The sequence below is a fragment of the Mycteria americana genome, chromosome 23 (genome assembly GCF_035582795.1).
Source record: "Mycteria americana isolate JAX WOST 10 ecotype Jacksonville Zoo and Gardens chromosome 23, USCA_MyAme_1.0, whole genome shotgun sequence".
NCBI classification, from domain to species: Eukaryota; Metazoa; Chordata; class Aves; order Ciconiiformes; family Ciconiidae; genus Mycteria; species Mycteria americana.
This window is the reverse complement of record NC_134387.1, coordinates 2,341,337-2,364,505: the sequence shown is the minus strand read 5'-3', so window position 1 is coordinate 2,364,505 and position 23,169 is coordinate 2,341,337. Positions and strand designations below refer to the sequence as shown.

The following is a 23,169-nucleotide window of genomic DNA, read 5'->3' as shown; positions in this document are numbered from 1 at the left end:
TATATATCATAGGTTTGTTGCACTTAAAGCTTTGGATAGGCAAGTTGAGTCTAACAACGAGTTTTGTTCCAGTTGGAGAACATGGCTACCATCACAAAAGCATGCAAAGAAACAAGCTGTTTCCATGCAGCAGAATTGTGAAGATCCAGCCTAATCATCTCGTTCACAAATTTTCAAGTTCAAAATGCTTGGAATTCCTGCATTGTCACAGTCATCGGCATTGGCTAGTGCTAAAAGAAACAAGAAAATGAAGATATTATCTGTGACAAGATCCCTGTATCCAGCAAAGAAAATTCTGTTAAATACACAAATTTCAAATCCCCAATTACGGTCCTATTGGAGGCTCCTCTTGGTCTCAATGGATACTGTGTAAAACTTTGACGGTGTAACTCAAAGGGAGGAAATGTCCATATGGCTTTAAATCACCTTTGTGCTCCTCCTTTTCCATAACCCACATGCAACAGGTAGCATGCTGGCATACAGTAGATGCCTTGTGGGACCATTGTATCATTGGGGAGTAAGTCGGGTACAGCTGCTACACAGTGGCTTCCTCTGACACCAGGCAAACCACTTTGGAACAGTTGTTCCAGATATTTAGATGCCTAATGATGAAACACAGTGCTTTACCAGATTTTTCCAAAGCATCCCAGAGCCTTACCCTTTCAATCCTGCTAGGTAGTTTACTCCTCCTCTCTAAAACAGGGCAGTATGTTCCTGCCTCAAAGGTACCACGTGAACTTAGGTTTAAAGGATAGAAAGGTGCTTACGCACTGTAACAGAAGCATAATGTTCTGATCTTGCAACTTACGTTGACTATCTGCAAGCTGGTAGAGAGGCAGACCTCTGCAGAGTTGTTCAATGGGTTTACCATAGAGAAGCCAGTCTTTCATAGTCCCAAACATGGAACGGCCAGATCGAAACTGTACCCACACATTATTTGGAGAGTACATTGTCTTCATAGTCTAAAAAGAACATGTTAGACATCATCAGTAATGTAGCTTTGGTTTCATTCTGCTAGGACACCCTTTGAGAAAATCCCCAAATCTAAAGTCACCTTCCTTTGCCTCACACAAAGCATTAGCTAAAGAAGCTACGTGCTTTTAAAGAAAATACATATTTTCAATCTATTCAGAAACAAAGTTCACTGGATACTAGTTCTGTCAACATAGCAAAATTGAGCTGTGTTACTATCACAATAACTTATGTTAACTGGCAGTAAGTTTTGCTGTAAATGCACTACTCTTAGGCTGTCATAAAATGGGCCAGGACTCAAGTTCATCTCCAGGCAATACTTCCAGTCACCTTCATGAAACCTTTGCCTGAATAAGAAAGTCAAACTCTGGTCAAAGTAAAATTGATTTCTAAAGTCTGTTCTGCAAAGTTATTTCAAGTTATGTCAAGATCAAAATATCAGCAAGACAATAAAAAAAGGAAAAGCCTGGCCAAACTCATACTGCAATCACCCCAAACCAGCCAAATTACACTACCTCCAAGGACACAGGATCTTACAGTACTAGTCACAATGACAATCCACTATAAAACCGCAGGGTGGGCCATGATTGCTCATTAACTTAAAATAATGTTCTAGATGATATTCCCTTGAAGTTCCGTGTTGTCAGATGTGCTTCATCATTGCTAACACAGTAAAAGACATTCCTAAGAACAGCTGTTCTTAAAGGCAGAATGGAGGGTTCCCATCACATCACACAACTCTCATACAGTAGCCTTTCTTGTATACAATACAGGTTTCGCTACAAAGTCACCTTTCTCTCAAAAGCCAGGCGTCCCATATCTTGCAGGTTTGGGATGTATTCCCTATTGATTTTCATGATAAAGCAGGCTCTTCGTGAAAGTAACCTTGTTGCAACATACCCCTGTGATTAAAAAAGAAATTATAGTTTATTAATTAAAAATGGCTACCACTAATATTAGTTGATACTCTTTAGGACAATCTAGAAGAAACACGAAGTGGCTACACAGGCTACTACTGTGGAATGATTCTGCATTTACACTGTCACCTTTGGGGAATGGAAGCAGCCTGCCCATGCTAATGTCTGTCCGTAAGAGCAGAAGCATCTTTTCTGACAGACTTCTGCTGCTCTTGCTATACATGAGTGATGGCAGCCCATTCTCAACTCTGACCTCATTGAGGTCAGTAACATTCTTCTCACTTTCATGAACTGCCACCACAGGTTTCATGACAAGTCTTTTAAACTGCACCATCATATGGGTGAAACAAAGAGGTGGCCTAAGAGGAGGAAAGGTGATGGGAGTCTTCAAAGAAACAGTGTTTCAGGACAACTTACGGTGAGAATACACTAAAATAATTTCTGAGTTTATAAACTTCCTTAGAGATTAAGTCTAGGCAGATTCTTAGATTTACTTACGCGTGCGTAGTCAAAAATGCTATCAGAGGAGTACAAGCCAGAACGGACATGAACTTCAGCAATTTGGTGCTCATTGTGGACAGTCATAGTTCCAGTGACATAGTCATCATCAGGATCACGCAGGACAAAGGTCTTTGGTAAAAAACACAAAATCATTGTTCATCATCTGGTTTGCACCTTTAAAAGGTGCAATATAAACAAATGCTTTCTCTCAAAGAAACAAGTATGATTGCTTTATGTAAATACTAAATCCCTTAACAACCCTCTAGCAGTCTCAGGAGGCCCTTGAGGTGGAGATTAATTACGCAAGAGTGCGTCAGGGTGAGAAAGGAGGGGACAGGCCCTCACTGCAGGCTAAGGAAAAACAACATGGAGCCTCCCAGTCAGTATGTGTGGCAGCAGGGACTGGCAGGAGACTGCAACAGTCTCCAAATTTTAGCTTGAGAGAAGGGGACCTATGCCCTCCCAAATTTCTTGTTACTATGCTCCTCCAGAGAACTGCCTCTTTGGCTTATATGATTGTCACCTTTGGCAAATGCTATTTTTCTCTACACTTGGCAATAAGCATCTTGTTAGTTTCTCCTGTGCTTTTCTTCCTATTATATTTGCCCCCTGCCCAGGGATCGAATACATTTTAAGTGAGTACATGCACTAGAAGGCTTATCAGTCTACTCACGTCCAATGCAGAAGTCCGAGTCCAAAAGACTCCCAGCAAAACGAGAACTGCAGCCTGTGAAAGGAATAAGCATTCTCTCTCACTCGACAGAAACACCAGGCAGTGCCATAAAAAAACCCAGTTAATGAATTGAGGGAAGCACCTGTAGCATCAGTTTGAAAAATTAACCACTTAACACGTATTAGTTGAAACAATTACAATTCTTCATTGTAAAATTCTTGCTATTAGGCTCTTTTGCCTGTAAGTGAAAAAGCAGAATGATAACTTACCCATTACATTTTTTGTATTTTTCAAAAGTCTCTCCTTAATGCCATGTTACTTTTTGATTTGCCTCTACAACCGTAATTATTAAATGATAACTAAATACCCTTTCTGAATTGTAATCAAGTTCTGCACTCTCTGCTCAAATGATGCTTCCACTGACTCCAAGGGGATTACTGTACACCCAAGAAATGCAAGTTTCCCACTGAAGAACCCAAAGAAACAATACACAGATCATATTAGTCCCAGTACTGTACCACTTACTTGAGCATCATCTTCTCTATCCTTTTGTTTTTAAAAATAAGGAACTTTTTATATTATAAGTTCAACAAAAATGGATATACTCACAAATCCGTTCATTTTTCTTTCAGGTAGGAACAAGAGGCTGCAGAAAGTAAGAATGCAAGAAAATCCCAGAGACCTTCAACTTTTATACCTTGCTGGAGGTGTGGGAAACACTTGACAGAACTTTTCTTCATGACTCAAGTCCATATCTACATGCCACACTGTGGTAAGCCTCATATCTGAATTTTGGGTTGGCACAGATAACCTGACCCCAATATGTTAAAAGCACTCAATAAGTCAGCTTTTGTAAAATCAATCATTGTACAAATGGCCATTATTTACTGGTTTAAACTTTAGAGGAGTTCCCACTCTTGCTGGTCCCATTTTTTAAATATTTAACAGGATATTGTCCAGAATCAAATGGCATCAGGAATAACTGTGCTATTCATTCATACAAACTGCATTTTGTCATCTGAAACATCATCCCTAACAGCCTGATAGTCTGCAGACAAATCCTGGAAAGAAATGCCTATGTCACTGAACAGACCAATCCTTCAGCCATTTCTTCCATCTAATATATGCATGAACTCTTAACAAGAAGTGCTACTCATTTTTCATCAGTCACCATGATGTATACAACACATGCATTGAAATTAGTGGCATAATTAGGAGTAACAACTGTGCTTCCCAAGGCAATCTGGGTAACTTCTGGCCTCCTCAGCATACGACTGAGTGACATGAAACTTCAGAGGATGTGTGGTTCACACAAGGTCACAAAGGATGGGGATTCCTCCTTTAATGCTACCACTGTTTTCTGTATTTTATGAAAATGTCAGTGACTGTATGATATTGCCATGAAAAGTATTCTGCTATGACTATGACCTCGCCTAGACTCCTCCTCATCTGTGACTCTATGTCAGACAGTGCCAGAACCTTGACGAATCACACTCTACTTTCTACTAGAAAGTCATAATTGAGGCCTATTCCCTTCTAATAAAATGAGAACTCCACCTAATAGCCAACACATTTCTGTAATCTCAGTTATTGGACAAAAGGTTAAAGATTATATGGGAATTTCTCTCAGCAAACAGGCCTCAATGAAAAAAAAAAAAAAAAAAGGAAATTGCATGCACTTGCTTTAGTCCACCTAACTCAGCACAGAAAATGTTATCTCAAGTGTAACAAAGCTGTGCTGCTAAGCACTATATCAGAATACATATAAACAGATATCAAATTGTGACAAGCACCGTTAGATTAGAATAATTAGATTAGATTAATGTTACCCTCCTCTTGAAAGCTGGCTCTGTCCCTTCTCCTCAAAAGATTCTTTGTTTCTAAGATTACAGATATGTCAGAAATACTCAGAGTAGCTTTCAGCAGTCAAATAAGCCTTTCATAGCAGGAATCTGTCAGGGTCCAGGCACCACAAGCTAAAACAAAAAGCTTTAGTAAGTTTTAAATGCTTTTAAACTAAAGCTTAAATTAACCTTCCATTAGTCATTATGTCTTCATATACTCATTTCTTTCGAAAAAACATTCAAGAAGCATGAGCTTCTGCTTTCTTAAGCATCGACATGCTTCAGCACAAGTAAGAGCAGAGCAACGTGTGAAATTGACAGTTATGGAGCGAAGGAGAATTACAACAATAGCCACCACCTCATGATTGTCACCTTACATTGGACTGACTGCATTTTGCTGATCCGATCAGACAAGGCCAAAAATTAAAGATTAATTTCTAAAAAGCATATGACTAATTAACATTATTGCAAGAGAGAACATAGCCCTAGTTGTCTCAGGCAAAGCCTAGATATACTTCCAACAGGAAAGTATATCTTTTCTATTCCAATTGCTTTTCGAAGACTTTTTCCCCACAGTTAGTCACACATCTCCCAGTAATACACCTGAAATTAGCATGCATGCACTCGGAAGCAAGACTACCCATGACTACGCCAGAGTTCTCTAAGCACCCTTCTATATTAAGTAACTGAAGAATAAGAGCTGCATAAGAAGGGCTATAACGTACTCTAATTTCACTTTCGCCAGTCCTCAGGCAGAGCGAGGTTTAGCTTAGGAAGCCATGACTCAGAACCCCTTGGTGAACATGAAATTTCACAATGATGCCCACATTCTCAAAGCAGTCTTCTTGCTTTTGATACTTTTGATCTAAGTGAAGACTCTCCAACTTTTCCCCAAATAAAATCACTTTTTCCTCAACTGTTACACTTGCAGTCAGATTGGTCATATCAGGGAAGTCAACAGAAAATGAAATTTGAGTAACGTTCAGAACAAGTAATAACTTGTTACGACACAGCAAGATTGATTGTCACAGGAAACTTAATTTCTCTGTTACTTTCATAAGGTCAAAGATTTTCAAATACATTCTAATTTACCCTGACGAAACACGATTAAGCTACAGAATTACTCTTAATCTACGTAAGTAAAATTGCCAGAAGAATTTGACCCATTATTTGGTGCTGCCATCCACTAAAATTCATTTAAACAAAAGAACCTTGAACATCAAATGAAAAGATTAATTGTACAATTTCAGTTCAAGTCTGATTACCAAACAGGAATTTTAACACATAAGGGAGATGGATTCAATCAAGTTAAGGTGAGATTATACTATCACAAACTCTCCTGGGTGACTCATGGGGGGTTTTTTCAGGTACTTTTCATAAATATTTACTTTATCAGTGTGTGAGCAGGTAGTGGGATAAAAGTAAAGAATGAAGCAACACCTCAAAAAAAAAAATCAGTAAAATTCTGTATGCTTCCATTTGCATTTGGCTGGGCACACCACACACTAGATAAAGACCAGGTGACACAGTCTAGAAAAATCTGGGTTGCATAAGGACAGGTCAAGTAGATTTAATCACATTCAGTGGTTAAAAAAAAATAATTCAAGCTTCAAGGATGAATCCAGAAATAATTTCAGCAGTTTTATTCTTGCTAGACAGTAAGGCATCAAAAACCATGTGAAAATGTAAGTGTGCACAAGATGAAACACTAATTTGAGAATAGGGTTAAAACTGGAACGGTTCTTGCCTTGGGAGTTTGCTGCACAGTGGTACAAGAATTTAGTACAGAAATGGAATGCCTTGAGCAGAGCTTTAAAAAGGAGACAGACACAAGCTTGTACTGGAAAAAGAACAGAGTCTTATACACTAAAAGCACTCCTGCCTGCCCTTTTTCCTGGCTTCTACTATTGTAATTAGTTTCGTAAGCTATTCTTCATGTCAAATGCTCTAGCTGTGTGTGTTTGCCATACAAACCACTCAAGTAATCAGAAGTTGATGGAAGATTTGGAGATTCATGCTTCCAAGTGTGATGCATTACTGTAATGGCCAATTTGGCTATGGTTGTTGGAAGAAATGGACAAAACTGCTGTCCAACTCATTGCTAACGACACCGCAGGGATTAGCATTATACAGTTCAGTTTCTCAATGCCTTTCTTGAGAACTAGTCAATTAATTAAATTTCCAGAGACTATGAGAGGATTTTGTGACATACAAAATGAGACTTTTATGTGTATTTTGGATCTTGGAGGCTAAGGACATACCTGTCTCCATTTGGCATCCACAAATCAGTCTGATTAGAAGAACTGTAAATCTTTTCCCTTAGTAATTTATTACTTTCATTCACCATATTTTACACCTCATGCAAATTGCAAAGTGGGTGCAAAACAGATGAAAACCAGAGCTCTCCGCTCACAGTGCAGGCAGACTGCTACACCTCCTCTGCACTCGTGTAGTCCGAGCAAGGCATCAGTTAGTAGCAGAATGACAGTGTGGCCCTGACGGGTGTAAATGATAGTTGGGCCTCAACTTCTCAGCTAAAGTAAGATTCCCTGGCTTTTCCAATATCAGCTACAACAATGATCCTCAGCAATTGATGACAGTGGAGAACTTAGTTTGGAGACATTAGTTTATAATCACACTGAGTCTCCATCATGCCATTCTGGCAACAAAAAGGAAACTTAAGTGCACAAACCTGTACAGTAAAGTGCACAATTAGCATACAGAGGGACTGACAGAGCTGCTCTTAAATAAGAAGCACTTTTGGAGTATGTAAATGAGCACCTCTGAAAGTGCTGCTTCTGTAGCAGGCACAGCTAAGAAACAAATCCAAATTATCTGAGGCTATATATATATATCTCAGTTTATTAAACAGCTATGGACAATATTCCTGCACAAAGAGACTTGAACATTTGTACTGGCCAATTAAAAAACTAAACATTTTGCAAAGTTTCTGCAACAAAAAAGGCAAATAAGCTCTTATGCCGTGGCTCTGTATATAATTATCACATGCAGAGAAATATTGAAATCTACTTTCTAAATAATAGTTGACATAAGATGCCCATTGTTACTGCTCCTCAGTTACTCATTTTATGTTACCTCCAGTCTATGATCCCTTTCTAGAATGAGCCCTTAGTCCATAATCAGGTACTACTTTGATGACGAGGCTCTGTGAAGATACAGGGGCCATGCCTGAAGACTGGAAAGCAGATCCTAACTGAACAAGCTCAGAAAGGAAGGTTAATAAAAGAACTCAGTAATTTCTATGATTTAGAACCAACCTCATGATTTCCAGGGATCGACTTAACATTTTTAACATAGCAAGATCACCACCTCCATTGATTTAAAAGATAATATCAGCTATGGATAAAATCTCAGGCTGAGTCCTTTGCCACGTAGGCACAAAGCATCACTACAAATTTTATTAGGCATCTGTTCTGATTTTTTTTCTCATTTAAAAGTTACTATAAAATACATTGAACTTGCCACGACAAGTTTTCTTTCATCTTCCTGTACGTAATGAATTCAGTCAGGCTGCTATCAAAGCCTCCTCTTATCAGAGCACTTCCCCAGGAAACCTGTCACCATTCTGTGAACACAGGGCACATGCCAATAAGGTAAACCCATTTTAAGATTTAACTTTGGGATATTACTGTATAAAAAGTAAGAGTACACATCAGTTAGCAGCAGATCTTGCCTCGCCTACCATTAAAATGAAGTTCACTGTAAGTATATGTATCACTTTCTCATAAAACTGTTAAGGCTGGACATTTTAAAATTATTTTGAGTCCTTCTTGGTGCCTAGCAAACTATTACTGATTTATGCAGGGATTAGAGTGAAAATGCCAAATGGGTCAGGACTGCATGGGTGAAATTTCACTTTTGGCAGTGACTTCACTCCATATGTGAAAGAGAGAAGTGCTCTGTTACAAGGGCGAGACGCACATGTAAAATGTTGAAAGGGCAATATTCTCTCATTCACAGCTCAGATGCAAGTCAACGGTCTCAGCAAGTTATATAAAGTTATGGCACAGCTGTCTGAGGAGAGCGTAGGAGAAGAGCCACGAGACATGAAAGACTTCAAGGGCATGATTGTGAAGCAGGGGTATTTGCAGCAGCCTGAAATTGTTGCAGGATAAATTCCAAAATGTTAGTGCTAAATACTCTGAGTCACACTTGGATCTTTCTCTAAAAATGCTCCTTTGAAGTAGATGACATTTATGACCAATTCAATATTAGAGGGATTGTCTCCAAGAGAACAATTGTTCATAATAATTATTATTACAAAAGAATTTATGGTAACAATATTAAAACTAAAAAAAAAAAAAAAAATCAGCAGTAGTTTTTACCCTAGAGAAATCTGAGCAACAACAAGCATGTGAGTCACTGAAACTAAATTCTTTTATAAAGGGGTAACAAAGTGTTTAACATTATATTTTTCTGAACAAAAATGATTGTGCCTACCCTTATACTGTAAGCCTGTATTCAGAGGCATGAGATTTACTATGAGGGTGCTCAAGTCCCATTTCTGCTGCATTCCAAGTACAGAGCTGTACTGTGCACCCATATTCCAACCTCTTCACAATAGCTGCACATGCACATGGATGTTGCATGGATCTGCTCCATGTCTGAAATCAAAAGCTCTGGGTGAGAAGTTCACTCTTTTAAACAAAATATTTCAGACCACCTTTTTCCAAGGAGTTTACTGAACTGGGGCTGGACATATTTTAAAACCCACTGTGTTTAAATGATCTTCTTACCCGTGCAAAGTATACTGCTGAGGTTAAGAGTAATTTATATAAATTGATGATCTGATGTCAGCTCATTAACAAAAAAAATTCTTCTGCATATTTAAATACTCTTCAGCTAGACCCCACTTCAGAAAAGGGCTCAGCATGTACACCAAGTTAAGCAGGAAGTCAAAATTATTTTAAGACAACAAATAACTTGATGCAAGATAAGCAGTCACAATGTTAAAACGTTGTGAATCGCAAATGTTCATTTCAGATTGTGATTGCTTCTCTTCTTGGAGTTTTCCTGGCTCCAGCTCTTGCTAACAGGGTAAGTATAGAGCTACATGCAATTATACACTGTTGCCATAAGGACTAGTGGTCTTTACCTATAGCCTCTGAAAAATGAGTTTCTGAAAATAAAGCTGTATTTTAAAGTCTGATACTTAGCAAGAAACTGCATTTTTTTTAATACCAAAGAAAAGATTTCAGTGCTTGATATATCAAGGGAAAAAGACAGTTGCTAGATATGAAATCAACAGTCTGTCTTGAGATTAGTGTAAACACTGTGAAAATAATTGTGTGGAGAGAAACAAATATTACCCTGAAGGATCTGACCACAAAATACAGTGAAATACTGTAAACAACTCTGCCTGAAAGTTCCTGCTGAGGAGAGAACAGTAAGGAATTATTTTACTTTTCCTAGAAATTTTTCTTGCAAGTTTGACTCTGAATATCCAGCTTAGTGTTTAACTTTAAAGGAAATTCTCCAGTGTTTAAATGAAACAATGTCTTATTTTCCACCTGGTCTAATAGGCATGGGGGGGGTGGGGATAGAGCACTAATGTTAAAGATTGTCTGTCTTTGTAAGGTGGATGCATCCTACACATGAAACCCAGGGCTAGATAAAGCCTGAATGTAAGGTTTGACACAACAGTACTAATGGCTTCCTAGCCTCCCCTCTAAGGCCAGAAATTATCTCCCCTTTAACCTGATCTCCAAGAGCAACAATTTTCCAAAGCATGGTTACTAGAGCTATTGCTTTATTGATTGAAAGACTACTGGGAACCCACAAACCTAAATTGTTACCTCGTTTAATCTTTTTCAAAAATCAGAACGGCAACAAATACCCTAAGGAGCACCACAGTGAAATCTCACACGACTCTCTCACTGACACTGGGGTCAGCACCAACTCAAGGGAGGGCTCCAAGGCCTGGAAATCTGTCTGGGACATCAAGACTGTAAGTGGCTGCCACCATGGCTCAAAAAAATGGAAAATAACCAAAAGGTTTTTGAAAAACTCCTTAGCCTCAATAAAACTTAACAAGCTTTTAGAGGAGATGCTTAAAAACATTCTCATCTAACCATTTTATTGTATCTGCTGTACTGTATGCTGCACTGATGTTTTCACCAGCGAACTCCTTCACCTGACTTCAGTATAACTTATCATACACATGGCATTACTGGAGAAGGTAGTTTACTTTACGTTTTACCAAAGTCCCTTATCAGCCTCCATGACACATTTACCTAGACAATAGAATTGAAAAAACAATATTTTCCTTCCCTATGGTTGTTTGTACTGTATAAAGCCTTTTTTTAAACCAGTACTTCTATCTGGCAATCCACTTATCTTTCACTGTATATTGTTTGCAACAAAAAGCTTTTTTTTATTTTAATAGGGCTATGTTGCAACCAAGGTATTTTCAAAACACACTTGCATCATCTCCAAAATGGACAAGAGGTTTTTACTTGATAAACCGTTTCCTGCACCACCTCAAGGACACGAGGTAAGATGGTGAATGAAAGTAGTGAGAAATCAATTGCCTGTGAAAAGTACTCACTCCCTACCCACAAAGAGGAGAAAAGATTCCAAGAACTGAAGACAAATTTCTCAGCGGGGCTGAGTCCCTCGGAAAGTCTAGTCTTTCAAAAGTTGCATTGCACTTGAATAACCCCTTCTCCATTATCAAAGATGTGCATACAGATTCCGAACACCATTTTTGGTTTTTCTAAACACTGTTTTCTGGGTTTGTTTCTTTCATGCTCAGGGAGCTACTCCTTACCAACTTCCACCCACAGAAACTCGCTTCATTATCTCAAACAACAGACTCCAAAGCTTGCGCCCATATGGAAAACGCATTCGAGCTCTGTGCAGAGGAATCCCCTCTTACCTTGCTTACCCAGCTGCTGGTGAGTATACTAACAGTGGTTTGTATACCAAAATAAAAATTAACCAGATTACGAATAAGGATGAAAAAGATTTACGTGAAGATGAGCAAGTTAATTACTGAAATCCTGTGGTTTTCTTTAACTTATTTATAAATCAGTGAATGCATACACAAGATAAAAAAGCAGGTCTGTCACTCTTCTGCATACAACTTAGAGACCAGGCTTTCTCAGGAAGCTTTTGGGCTCCAGCTGCTGACAAGTCTGAATTTTTTAGGCAACTTCATGCATATACAATACCTAGCTACCACTGGTCCTGCCACAGCACTATTTGGAGATTCAAAACCCACTTTGCAGCTTAGATTTGTCTAAGAAGATTGCACTAACAGTTGCTTGTAGCATAAGTTTAGAAGGATGCAGCTCAATTTTTAAATGGCATTTCCCAGTACATTTCCAACATAATGTTGGAAGAATTTCTGCTACATTTTTCTCTTATTTTCTCAGTCCAAATCTAATCAGTTTTTCCTTTTCTTTCAGGATCAAACTTCTTAAAGCAAGATGTTTCATGTTTGAAAGTTAAGAATGATGAACTGCTCATCTATCCCTGTGATTAATTATTCCTGGCAAAGTTTTGAGGAAGAAAATTCATAGGACTGTGTACCCACAAACAAGATTTTTCTCCTTTATAATCTTCTCTTGATCACATTTTCAATCATTTATCAGTCTCTTCTGCTCTGTGTGGAGGGTATCATGTCTCAGTAAAATTTATCATCAGCCTACATTGGTCTGCACCGTGTTTTTGCTAATCCTTTAGAAAAGTGGAAGCAATTCCAAAGACAAGTTGCTAAACTAGTATTCTAGCAAAATCCCAGCTTTGACATTCAAACTCCATCCTGTACAATTTCCCAGTGAGATTTCACATGCTGCCTTAAGCAATTATTCATCACTACTAAAAGCAAATGGTGCTGTACCTACTGCATAATAATTTTTAAGACAGTATGATCTGAAGTCCATATTTATAGAAATAGAGTTATTTTTATTTTAACTTCTTATTAACATACTAAGTATTACAATGTTTTATTTTAAAAATAAGCATTGCAATGCAATATGGCAAATTACAAATATACAGATGCACTATTGCTCTGATCAACCCAGAAATCAAGCTGCAAGAATTAGTAAGGGTATTAAATGCAATTTGGAGTTGAATACAGATGTTACTTAACAATGTTTGATAAATGTTTAACACAGGATGCAAAAAAGCATACCCTAACCAATTAAAAGTGCGGTTGGAAATTTGACAAAAATCAAATTATAGTTAGGCCAAAACTGAGGCAAAATGGCTGGGACTAGTTTCTTCATCTAAAACGATCACTTCAGTAAGTCAGTCGGTCTGGAAAATACCAGATCTTCACCTTCCCGCCTTGCTCAGAGGCCCTTTTGTTGGAGTTTGAAAGGAGTTACTCTAAGAGACACTTCACCCATTCAGGAACAGTCAAGGGTTACTCTAAATAAAGGATGCAGCAGCCTGTTCTGTTCAGGAGAATGTTTTTGGGGTCTTGAATAGTTAACTGATACTAAAACCAAAGCAAAACTGCACCCAAAAATATGTTGGCACCTCCAAAGAAAAGCAACCATATGGTTGCAGTATTTAAAGTTCCTGCCCGACTTCCCTGGGAGTTTCTGGAGAGAATCTCCTCTCCTTTTCCAACTTTACACTGCATTTTCCCTGCAATAAAACAGGCAACAGCGCTCTTCACTTATCCAATCGCATGTCACTGGGAAATGTCTTTCTGGGGGCCTTCGAGCCCTTCAAGACTATGGGCCAGACTCTGTACTAGCTGATGACTGAAAGTCCCCCAAGGCAGCAAGGATCTGACCTGAGCAGGGCCTATGGCACAGCACAGCCTCACACAGCCCCCCGGCTGTCACAGCCCTGTGTGCCAAGAAGGCAGCAGCCTTGCAGGGAAATAGGGGTACCCTCTACCGGGCTCAAACCGGAGAGTCCACAGTCCCCTTGGCAGGGAATACCAGGGCACGGATGCTTCCAGCAAGGGATGACGCTTGCTCCAATACCATCTCATTTAAGGCCAAAATTTCAACTAGAGGGCACAAAACATTAGCAACAAGGTCCAGCTTCTCGCAAAACTACTTTAACTTCATGCACATAGATTCCCATTTTTACTACATTATTACACATCGTGATGCTTAATACATCTCCAAGCTTTTTTTATTCCATGAAAAGCTTAAATTAACTGTGTGTCCTACAGTAACGATTAAAACTTTAGAGAAGACAGGGAACCACTACTGAACCAATAAAGCAAAGTATTTGCTTCTTCCAGACTGTAGGAATTTAACTGCAATATTACATTCTGGCAGATTTCTTGCTCTAATTGGGATGCCATTACATTTCACAACATTCATTATTCAAATTTAAATTGATTCAGGTTTAAACTGATCAGGAAGAGAACAAGACAAAAAGAGATTGCTAAGCAGAGACATGACAGCAAAGACTCCAGTGAACCTGAAGAAACATCAATACTGTGACTCTCGAAATGTCCATATAAGTACAGAAATACATAGACATTCTTAACAGTGCAGAAAATTGGAGTTGCTTACCTTGCAAGAAAAGATCCTTCTCAACAAGGATGAGGCCTGAGCTTTATCACTAAACACAAATTCCATGATCTACAACGATCACTTGAGTAACTCCGGCTGTCTGGAAAATACCAGATCTTCACCTTCCCTAATTTAATTAAAATTGTAATTTAAATTCTGAGGGCCACCCATCGGCATGCCACACCAACATTACAAAGTGACAGGATTCTATCCTAAATCCTACTGCTCTGTTTTTCTCTTATCCCACAGCAAGCAGAATATGAAGATTCAACTGCATTTACATTTAAAAAAACCTGAAAAACTGTATTGACAGAAAAAAGTTCAAAAGTGTGACTTCAGTATAATTAAAAAGCCATAATGTAATCTAATAAATGTATTTGAATACCCTCATGTATTTTTAATACAAGTTCGGGATGCCGAGAGAACCTGATTTGTGAGGGAATTTTTTTTTTTTAAAGACAAAACAAAATATCCTCATTTGAGGAACTGACAGCAGGTCTAACAACAGTCTTTCGGGAAAAAAATACTTCAACAACTGTACATTAGTAAAGCTAGAATGACATAAATGTGCTGGGGCTGCTCCTGCCAAGGTCACCCCGGCCCTCGTCGCCGCCTCAGCAGGGTTTTCCCGCCGTTTTTCCCGACCCTTATGCTTCTCCCCGTCAGGCGCCCAGCAGCACCCCAGAGCCCTCCCACCCGACGCCGCCTCGGGTCTGCTCTTCTGCCCTCCGCCTCGGTTCTCCTGCACCTCAGCAAAAGCAAGCTCTTTTGTTCCTTCAGCAAGGGGTTAATTCCTGTCGGGCTGCCTAGGGAGTTTTCTCCACGTTTCTCTTCGGGGTTTTTTCTCCCCCCAGCGACGCCACAAGCAGGCGAGGGTGAGTGCGGTCTGCGCTCAGAGCCCGCGCACAAACCTACGGGGTTTTCACACAAATCGGTACAAGTGCTGCTGCTTGTAAAGAACCAAGAATATAACCACCATTTGGCATAACGGTATGTATAAAAAATGTCCCTTTGGACTTGCAGGCTCGACTCAGTGAAGCTGAGACCAGATTTAAGTTAATACTGCACTTGCAGGACTGGTTAGAAGTGATTTTTATATATTAAACCCCCTCTTTTTAAAAATAATGTGCTGGATTCCAGTTGAAAAGTAATTTTGGCATCTTTACAGTGATTCCCTGCTACAGGCTTGGGTTGCACACGAAATGAAACTGAGCAACATGACACAAAAACCAAGTATGCAAAACCCTCCCTAACTGAATGGTCACCTCTTCCAATAAGTATTTACATCACCACAGAAAATAAGCTGAGGCAAGGTAAAAAAAAATTATTGTTGCCACTTAAAATAAGATACATCCACAGACTTGCACATATATGTCATACATCAACGTGAAGTGCCTATTTATTGTAAAACAATTTTCAGTGGCAATGTTGTATTCGGGCCATATATTTTGGTGGGCCCTATCGTTACATGGTAACATACAGTACATTTTGGAAGGTACAAAGGCTCTTGCTTACATTGTCTTTTTTTAAACCCTAGGCTATCTCTGGTCTTAAGTTTGATGTGAATTGTCACAAGTAAGAGTACAGGTTAGAAAGCTACTATAAAACATACTTAATTTTTCACTGCAAATGGATTCTTAGCTGATAATTATCAGATTCTGGCAGGTCAAAATTTGCAGAAGTACAACCCCCATATTTATGAAGTAGTTACAGCAGGAAAGATTTCAGTGACATGCAAATAGAGATACAAATTACAAAATAATTTTATTTTAACACTGGACTGTTCCACACCCAATTCTGAAAACATATATAAGGTGGATGGTTCACATTGTTCAGTCAACCTGCACTAGCATCAGCTCTGCAGTCAAGATGAACTTCACTGTAAGTATGCATGGCGTTTTTTTCCTTATAAACTAAAACTTTGATTCAAAACCATTGCCTTTATCTCTCAGAAGTGCCTATGTCTGTCTATAGCAAAAAGGTATTCTCTGGGGAGATTCTTTTCCTCCAGAGTGAGCAACTCAGACCCTATTAACCTAATCAGATGAAGCGGTAAGGATTTTTTTAAAGGTTTACCTATACATTATTCAATCTACAGGAAGCCTAATCCATGTCCATTTTTGTCAACGCTTTTGCAAAACGAGCAATGCAGTAATGGATCAACCACTTTCTTGTAATGCCTAAGTAGAAGAAATTTAAATTCCTTCTCCTCATTCTTGTACGATATCTGTAAATGACTGTAGAGGTCTCAGAAGCAACCTCAGTAGGTTACTTTAAAAGCTGAATCTATGCGTCTAGTTTGCATTATTCTAGGGTAAAGCAAGGATGACTCGCTTTAGGTGACCATTGTAATTCCAGTATGAAAGCAAAAAAGGATCCAAGGAGTACACTTAAACACCAGATTAGGAAAAAGGCACTAGGATTCTCATGACCAGATTTGTCAACCAGACCTGCAGTTACACTTCTGTTCTCGATTTTCATTTCAGATTCTGACTACCGTCCTTTTTGGACTCTTGCTGACTCCAGCCCTTGCTGAGAACGTGAGTGTCATGACCAAGTTACACATACATTGCTGCTGTTTCTATATTCCCTGCTTCTTGAGTTTTCCTTGCTTCTTTCCCCATCCCTTTGGGCGAAAGGAATCTAAAACTTTTCATGCATAAAACTCTAAAGCCACCAGATGACTGTTGTAAGAGACAGAAATTATTCCTTGAATCTATTACAAGAATTCTTACAGCTACTCCAGAATGCCACAGGCTTTTCTTTGTCACTTTGAAAATACTGTGGTCACTAAAGGTGCTCCCTGTGGGCCAGCATTTATTCTATTATAGCAATGATTTTCTAAAGCTTTGGGGAGATAACCAACTAACTTGAAAGTCTAAAAAGTGTTGTTTAATTTTGTTTTCTAGTTTCAGAATAGTGGTATAGACCAGCAACTCACCGCTGCTCGAGGCAACCAGTTTCTGAACGTCAATAGGCAATGGCGTGTGGTAACTGTTGAGGAAAGGAGCGCCTATGGGTCATGGAAAACCATTTGGAACTACAATACGGTAGGTGGCAAGGAGCATGCTTTTTCAGAAAATGTACAAGGAGACTAGCTCCTATAAAGCTGACCAAAATACAGGACTTGTTTCATTATTCTGAACATTTTGAGTCTCCAAGTTCTGGGGTAAAAAAAGTAATAAATGCAGATAGTTTTTAATACAGACTTTATTCCAATCTTAATTAATCAAAGAACTGAATTCCTAGTTGTCAATAACTTTATTTTACAGGGCTATATTGCAAGCAGAGTGATGCCAGAGAGAGCTTGCTTCATTTCCGTGATGAACAGAAGGGAGATGCCTAGCTTTGAAGAAGTTGCCAGACTGGCCGAAGAGAACAGGGTAAGCTTAAAAAGGAGTAGTTACTTCTAAAGTTGTACAGTAACGCAAAGCAAACTGGTGCCAGACATTGCTATTTTCAAAAGCTTTTAAACCAACAGTTACTTTAAAAGCCATTTAGATCACACCGTTGATTATGAAGTTGTATCAATTTCGATGACATTTTACATTAACATGATTTGAAGCCTTTGAAAAGTTAGCATACCCTGTTTCAGATGCTTGCAGTGGAGGGTTTTCATGTTTTTTCAATGTTGTAGATCAATTATTTTTATAATGTTTTAAAAGATTATTTAGATTGACCGCTTTTTAATACTGTTTCATGTTTAGAGATTTTTAGATTTTTGGCATGGTACTCTTCATAATCTCACATTCTTTGCAGGCTAAAAAAAAAAAATATCTTTTTTTAGGCAGCTCTAGTTGAGGAAGAACAAATAATCCAGTAATGAGGAACAAAGTTAAATAAGGTTTCAAGCTTTCAAAACTTTTTCAAAAGAACTAAGCACCATATTAGCATGAGTTCAGCCCACAGAATTAGCACAGACATTTTAAAAATTATCTCAGCATTCAGCATACTAACCTTTTGTAGACACTGGCTTCTCTTGAAGTCTGACAACTGAGTCCTTATAAAAATCCTGGCTTTAAAGGGCTAGGCAGCATGGTGGGGAAGAAATGGTGGAGAGTTACCAAGTACAGGCTTGAGCAAAAACATTCCCCTCTAGCTATAGTCCCAGGCTTGCTTGTACTAAGGTGCATCTCTGTGCCCCTTGAAGCTTATCTCAGTTCCTTGCTTACCCGCAAGAAGGAAGCATATTGGAGTGGGCTTTCAGGAACTCTTTGATAAAATTCCACCATAATTTTGAAAGCCTATGTCAAACCTAGTCATCCCTGCTAAGTGTGTCTTTATCCTGGAGTTCATCAAGCTGTTTCTTAACTGTGCTTTTTCTTTCTTGAGAGGACGAGATTTTCACAAGTGGCAGGATTGTTTTTCTGAACAGTAATGCAGCTTGGGAATTTGCCATGGGGATGGTTTTTCAAAAGAAAGAGTAGGTGCCTCAATTCCCCTCCCCCCAGCTACATTTTCTCTGAGGAACTTTAGGTTTGCAGGTTGCTAAGAAACAGGTTATATTAGGAAACCTTCAATGGCATTAATTACTTTTGGATAACAGTATCTAAAAATAGTTCAGAGTCCTTTCAATACAAAATTGCATTTTTCATTTTGGAACATTGCTTTGCAGATTCTACTGTTCAGACCTCCATTTTCCTTTAGGGCATAAGAGAGCATCTCTATATTCAACAGCCTTTCCTCCGTATTAATTGTATGACCCAGAACAGGAGTCCTGTGGCTGTAGCTGAATAGTGAGAGATACAAACCAGCAGGAAGCCTAGGTCATGAGAGAAAATACAGGCATCCAGACAACAAAGCGCTCGAGTAGGAAAATATATTTGAAATTCATTTGAAACAAAGCACTCTGGAGCAGGTCAGAAAAAACTGTCCCACTAGAACACTCAGGGTTCTCAAAGAGGTCATAAACACTACTTGCAAATAATTTTAGTATAAATGTATCTGCCAAGTGTTGCTACTGCCCTCTTTGGTTCCCGTTTTAGAAGACTGAATGGACTTCTCCTTCCATGCTTCCAAGTTCGAACCTGAGTCCCTCTAGGGTGAGAGGTTAGCAAGTGACTGAGGGAATACTTTTGTAGGAGGTCTGTGTTAAAATCCTGACTGCATTATTTTCAGCTGTTTAACTGAGTTTCCAGTTCTCTTTAGCCTCCCTCCACCTTGACTTCCTCAGAAAGATCTGCCATAGGAGCTATCTTCAATGCTTGCTAGTGGTCCCATAGTCACACAGTGGATTAAAAGACTGTACTAAATACAGTTTCGAGTAAAACACCAAGCACTGACTCATCATTCCAGAAATAGGAATATGCATAGCATTACATGGATCAAGGCACTGATCTTGCTGAATGATGTCATTTGATGTTTAGTACCTGCAGGGTCAAGAACACGTTGGAAGGGAGATCACATACATCATCGAGAGACCTGTCCGTGTCCTCAATTCTTACGGACGAGACATCTCCATTATGTGCAGAGGACTCAGAACCTACATGACTCGTCAAGTTTACAGTGAGTGCAAGCAAATGAATTATGTCTGTAACTAATCAGGCATGTTTTTTCCTTGGGGAATAATACACAAATGCTGCTGTTCCAACTAGAGATGGACACAAATCAAGAACCTCAGGAGTTGCAGAAAGGATTCAGTATCTCTGCAGATCAGGACTGGAACAGTGTTGAGTCACAACCTCCATAAAGGATCTGATCCAAACCCTTACTACTCCTTTTAGTAAAGTTTAAGGTGGCTTAAATTTTGGCCAAGAATTTTGCAGATTGACCTAATCTGTAATGCCAAGGTAAAGAAAAAGGGTAGTCCTAACAACCACTATCCTTCAGTACAGACATTGCTGATAACTTTACCAAGGAGTCCCACCAAACGCTTACCTTTCACAATACTAAGCCAAGTTGCTTCATTCCCTGTAGGTTTTTCAGAGGTGGAATGATCCCATCACCTAGGAGTTTAAGGACCTACACTTCAGAGGATTCTCCAATAATGTCAGAGCCTGACAGGGCCTATTAACTAGCACTAGCATAACCGTATAATGCACAGTAATATACACTAACAGTATAGAGTGTAGTAGTGCCCCTCTGTACTGGAAAACCAAAAGAATATTAAGTAGCATGTCTTTGTGATCATTCATTTCTGACTTAAAGATCCAGTTTTGTTTGGTGACTACAAAAGAATCTTTCACTCATACATGTAAAATATTTCTATTGCAGCAATTATTAAAAACATTGCTCGCTCAGAGCAATCAAAATACACTGTTGTAGAACGCCAGCTATTGCTGTGGAGACTAGTATAAATCAACTGTCTTGCCGTGGGTGCCATAATCATAGTTCGATCACTTGCAATAGGATTTCTTGTATTGCGGAGAAGAAAAGAAATTCTTTTTAAATATTTATAAAGGCACTGAGTTTTACTCTAAGGAGTTAATCCTGAAGCACCAAAGTATTCTGAGCCTTACTGCAAGCTGATTGTCTGCAAACCCTGTCATGAGAAAGATGCTCTACAAGTCAGGCATAGGATGTTGCATTCCAACATAGCAGCATTTCCACCTACTCGCTGCTTGCTTTGCTTTGATAATTGCTTTGATACTTGAGATGGCTCAATTTGGTTAAAAATGCGAGTTCGATGTGCCAGGTGTTAAGGGCTGCCAATGAATGCACAGATCACTTAACACCATCATAGGTATTATCTCATGGTATTTTTTTTTCTTTTCTTGTTTTTAAAGGAAACCAATACGTATACAATCAAGAATCATGCAGTAAACTTGATGTCCTGCAACTTGTGGACCTTAGGTACTGTCGTGCCAACAACAAGATCTGAAAATCTTACCTTTCTTGAACCAAGTACAGATGCTTGGTAGCTGCTGCACAAAGCCAACCCCGATGCTGTTCTTCCCTGGCATCTCTTTCCAGAGTTTCGTTCTTGATGATTCGGATGCTGAAACAGATCAATTGGTGACCATATCTTTCAATTAAAGACCTTTAGCATGGATTAACTCTGGCTAGTTTCTCATTACTATACCCTTTATCATCTATGAACACATCCAGAAAAATATTTTGATTGCATCCCTTCCACCCCTTTTGAGCCCTTAGAATGCTCTTTTAAAATCCTGCCCTTAACACGGCACACCCACAGAGGTGGGCAAGCATCAGAGTATGTACATTACAAATAAGGCATACAGAGTTAAGACCTGCCTTTCCCTTCTCAGGGAAAGATGCCTCACATTAAAAAAATCTTGATTCATGTGGCATGAATGGTGGAAAGAAAAAAGGAGGACTCAACAAATTTGCCTTTTTTAGAGGAAGGGGAGTCTAATTTTTAGGATTTACACAGTTGTTCTGTTCCTAAAATAGAGTCCTCCATTTTTCCCAGTGCATAGCAAGGACTGGCTAGAGGCATCACATTGAGCACTCAGGTGGAGGAAGCTTTACTTTGAAGATGCAAACACAATTATTGATCCACATAAGACAGTGCAAGATTCCCAGCTGTCTTCTCCCAAACACCTCTAACTCAGCCTTGAAGATGCAAAAAAGCAGGCTTCGTTTTCCCTCCTTAATGCTGCAATGGCACTGTAAAGGGAGATGAAGGATTTATTCCGTTTATGCTGCCAGGAACATGTAGAAAGAGTCTTTGCACTTTCCTGATAGCTAGTCCCAGATTCTCTGTATGTCCAATCTTCCAGTAGTATAAACGTGATGTGAATCAAGCTAGGAATACAGTAATGTTTCTGCTGAATTAATGAGGGCATTTGACAAAGTGTTTACGTCAAATTTGTCAGCTCTAGGCTAAAGACAAACAATCCCCTGTCTACTTTGACCCAGCATGAAGCTCGCTGTTACAAAAAGTTAAAACTTTTCTTTTTGAACAAGTGGGGACTGGAAGGATGCATTTATCTTGGACTGTTGTCACCTAACAACAATTTTCCCCTCCCCGATCCTGCAGTGAACACCCAACCCCAAGTTTCTTACATGATCTAGCCACTGTCAATAGAGAAGAATCAAAACTTTAGGGAGTAAGAAGCCAATCCCAAGCATTTGAAAGCAGAAAAGTTTAGAAGGCAATTAAAGTACAGTTTTTATAAAAGAGGAGGGCCATTAAACACTAAAGCTTTAGTAAGGCGAGGTCTCTATTGCTCAAAACTTTAAAATCAAGACTGAGTATTCCTCTGTTCTGACAAAAATGGCAGGATGCCCTGGGTCATCCAGGTGAATACAAGTCTGTATTTAAGAAGAATGCCAGCTATACAACATCCCTCAGTTTCTGTTACCCTCTCACTGATTCCCAGAGGCTTTATTCTGTAGCAGTTTGAAAGGATAGAGAGTTCACTCAGACACATCTCAGGCAAAAGCATCTGAATTATCTGGATTAGCACACATCAGTCCTAGCAGAGGAGAAAGAGAGAGACAGTAGTTTGTTGCTGCTAATCTCTTTCCTTTTTGGTATTACACAAGTTTTTAATTCCTTCACGCACCATCAGGTCTCATTTTGCTCAGGCTGAGGCTAAGTATGACAGAAAGAGGCAAGAATCAAAGTTTAAGAGGGATTTTCACTTATTTTTAATCATTATACAGTATCCTAACAAAATCTTTCAGCTCTTGTCATGCCCTACTTTGCCTTCTTATTGGCATTGCTCTATTAACTCCCTTTCCAGTAGGGACTGGAATGAAACTTTTTAGTCATAGTATGTGCGTTTTAATGCCAAACATACATGAGTGAAAGAAAAGGAAACTTCAGCCACCTAACAAACTGAAGA

The 23,169-nt window shown here is 39.1% G+C and overlaps 2 protein-coding genes across 2 annotated transcripts; one reads left to right on the top strand and one right to left on the bottom strand.

Moving 5' to 3' along the window:
- GKN2 (gastrokine 2) lies at positions 1 to 18,409 on the bottom strand. The gene is made up of 6 exons (XM_075523815.1): positions 18,374 to 18,409; positions 3,064 to 3,117; positions 2,388 to 2,519; positions 1,764 to 1,874; positions 809 to 962; positions 1 to 230 (listed from the first exon to the last, which is right to left on the bottom strand). Exons 3-6 carry the CDS (start codon positions 2,472 to 2,474, stop codon positions 151 to 153), a joined length of 432 nt encoding a protein of 143 aa, XP_075379930.1. The 5' UTR covers positions 2,475 to 2,519; positions 3,064 to 3,117; positions 18,374 to 18,409; the 3' UTR covers positions 1 to 150.
- Positions 16,235 to 21,396, top strand: GKN1 (gastrokine 1). Its single transcript, XM_075523814.1, has 6 exons — positions 16,235 to 16,297; positions 16,903 to 16,956; positions 17,326 to 17,466; positions 17,689 to 17,799; positions 19,783 to 19,921; positions 21,142 to 21,396. The coding sequence occupies exons 1-6, from the start codon at positions 16,235 to 16,237 to the stop codon at positions 21,234 to 21,236; spliced, it is 603 nt and encodes a 200-aa protein (XP_075379929.1). The 3' UTR covers positions 21,237 to 21,396.
- Positions 21,397 to 23,169: the final 1,773 nt, after the last annotated feature.

Excerpts from the sequence above, each read along its gene's own strand:
- GKN2 (XM_075523815.1), bottom strand. The coding sequence starts at position 2,474 with ATGACTGTCCACAATGAGCACCAAATTGCTGAAGTTCATGTCCGTTCT. Across the intron at positions 1,875-2,387 it reads GCATTTTTGACTACGCACGC|GGGTATGTTGCAACAAGGTT; the intron begins GTAAGTAAATCT and ends TTTTAATCACAG. Across the intron at positions 963-1,763 it reads GCCTGGCTTTTGAGAGAAAG|ACTATGAAGACAATGTACTC; the intron begins GTGACTTTGTAG and ends TGTTCTTTTTAG.
- GKN1 (XM_075523814.1), top strand. The coding sequence starts at position 16,235 with ATGGTTCACATTGTTCAGTCAACCTGCACTAGCATCAGCTCTGCAGTC. Across the intron at positions 17,467-17,688 it reads CCATTTGGAACTACAATACG|GGCTATATTGCAAGCAGAGT; the intron begins GTAGGTGGCAAG and ends TTTATTTTACAG. Across the intron at positions 17,800-19,782 it reads GACTGGCCGAAGAGAACAGG|TACCTGCAGGGTCAAGAACA; the intron begins GTAAGCTTAAAA and ends TTTGATGTTTAG.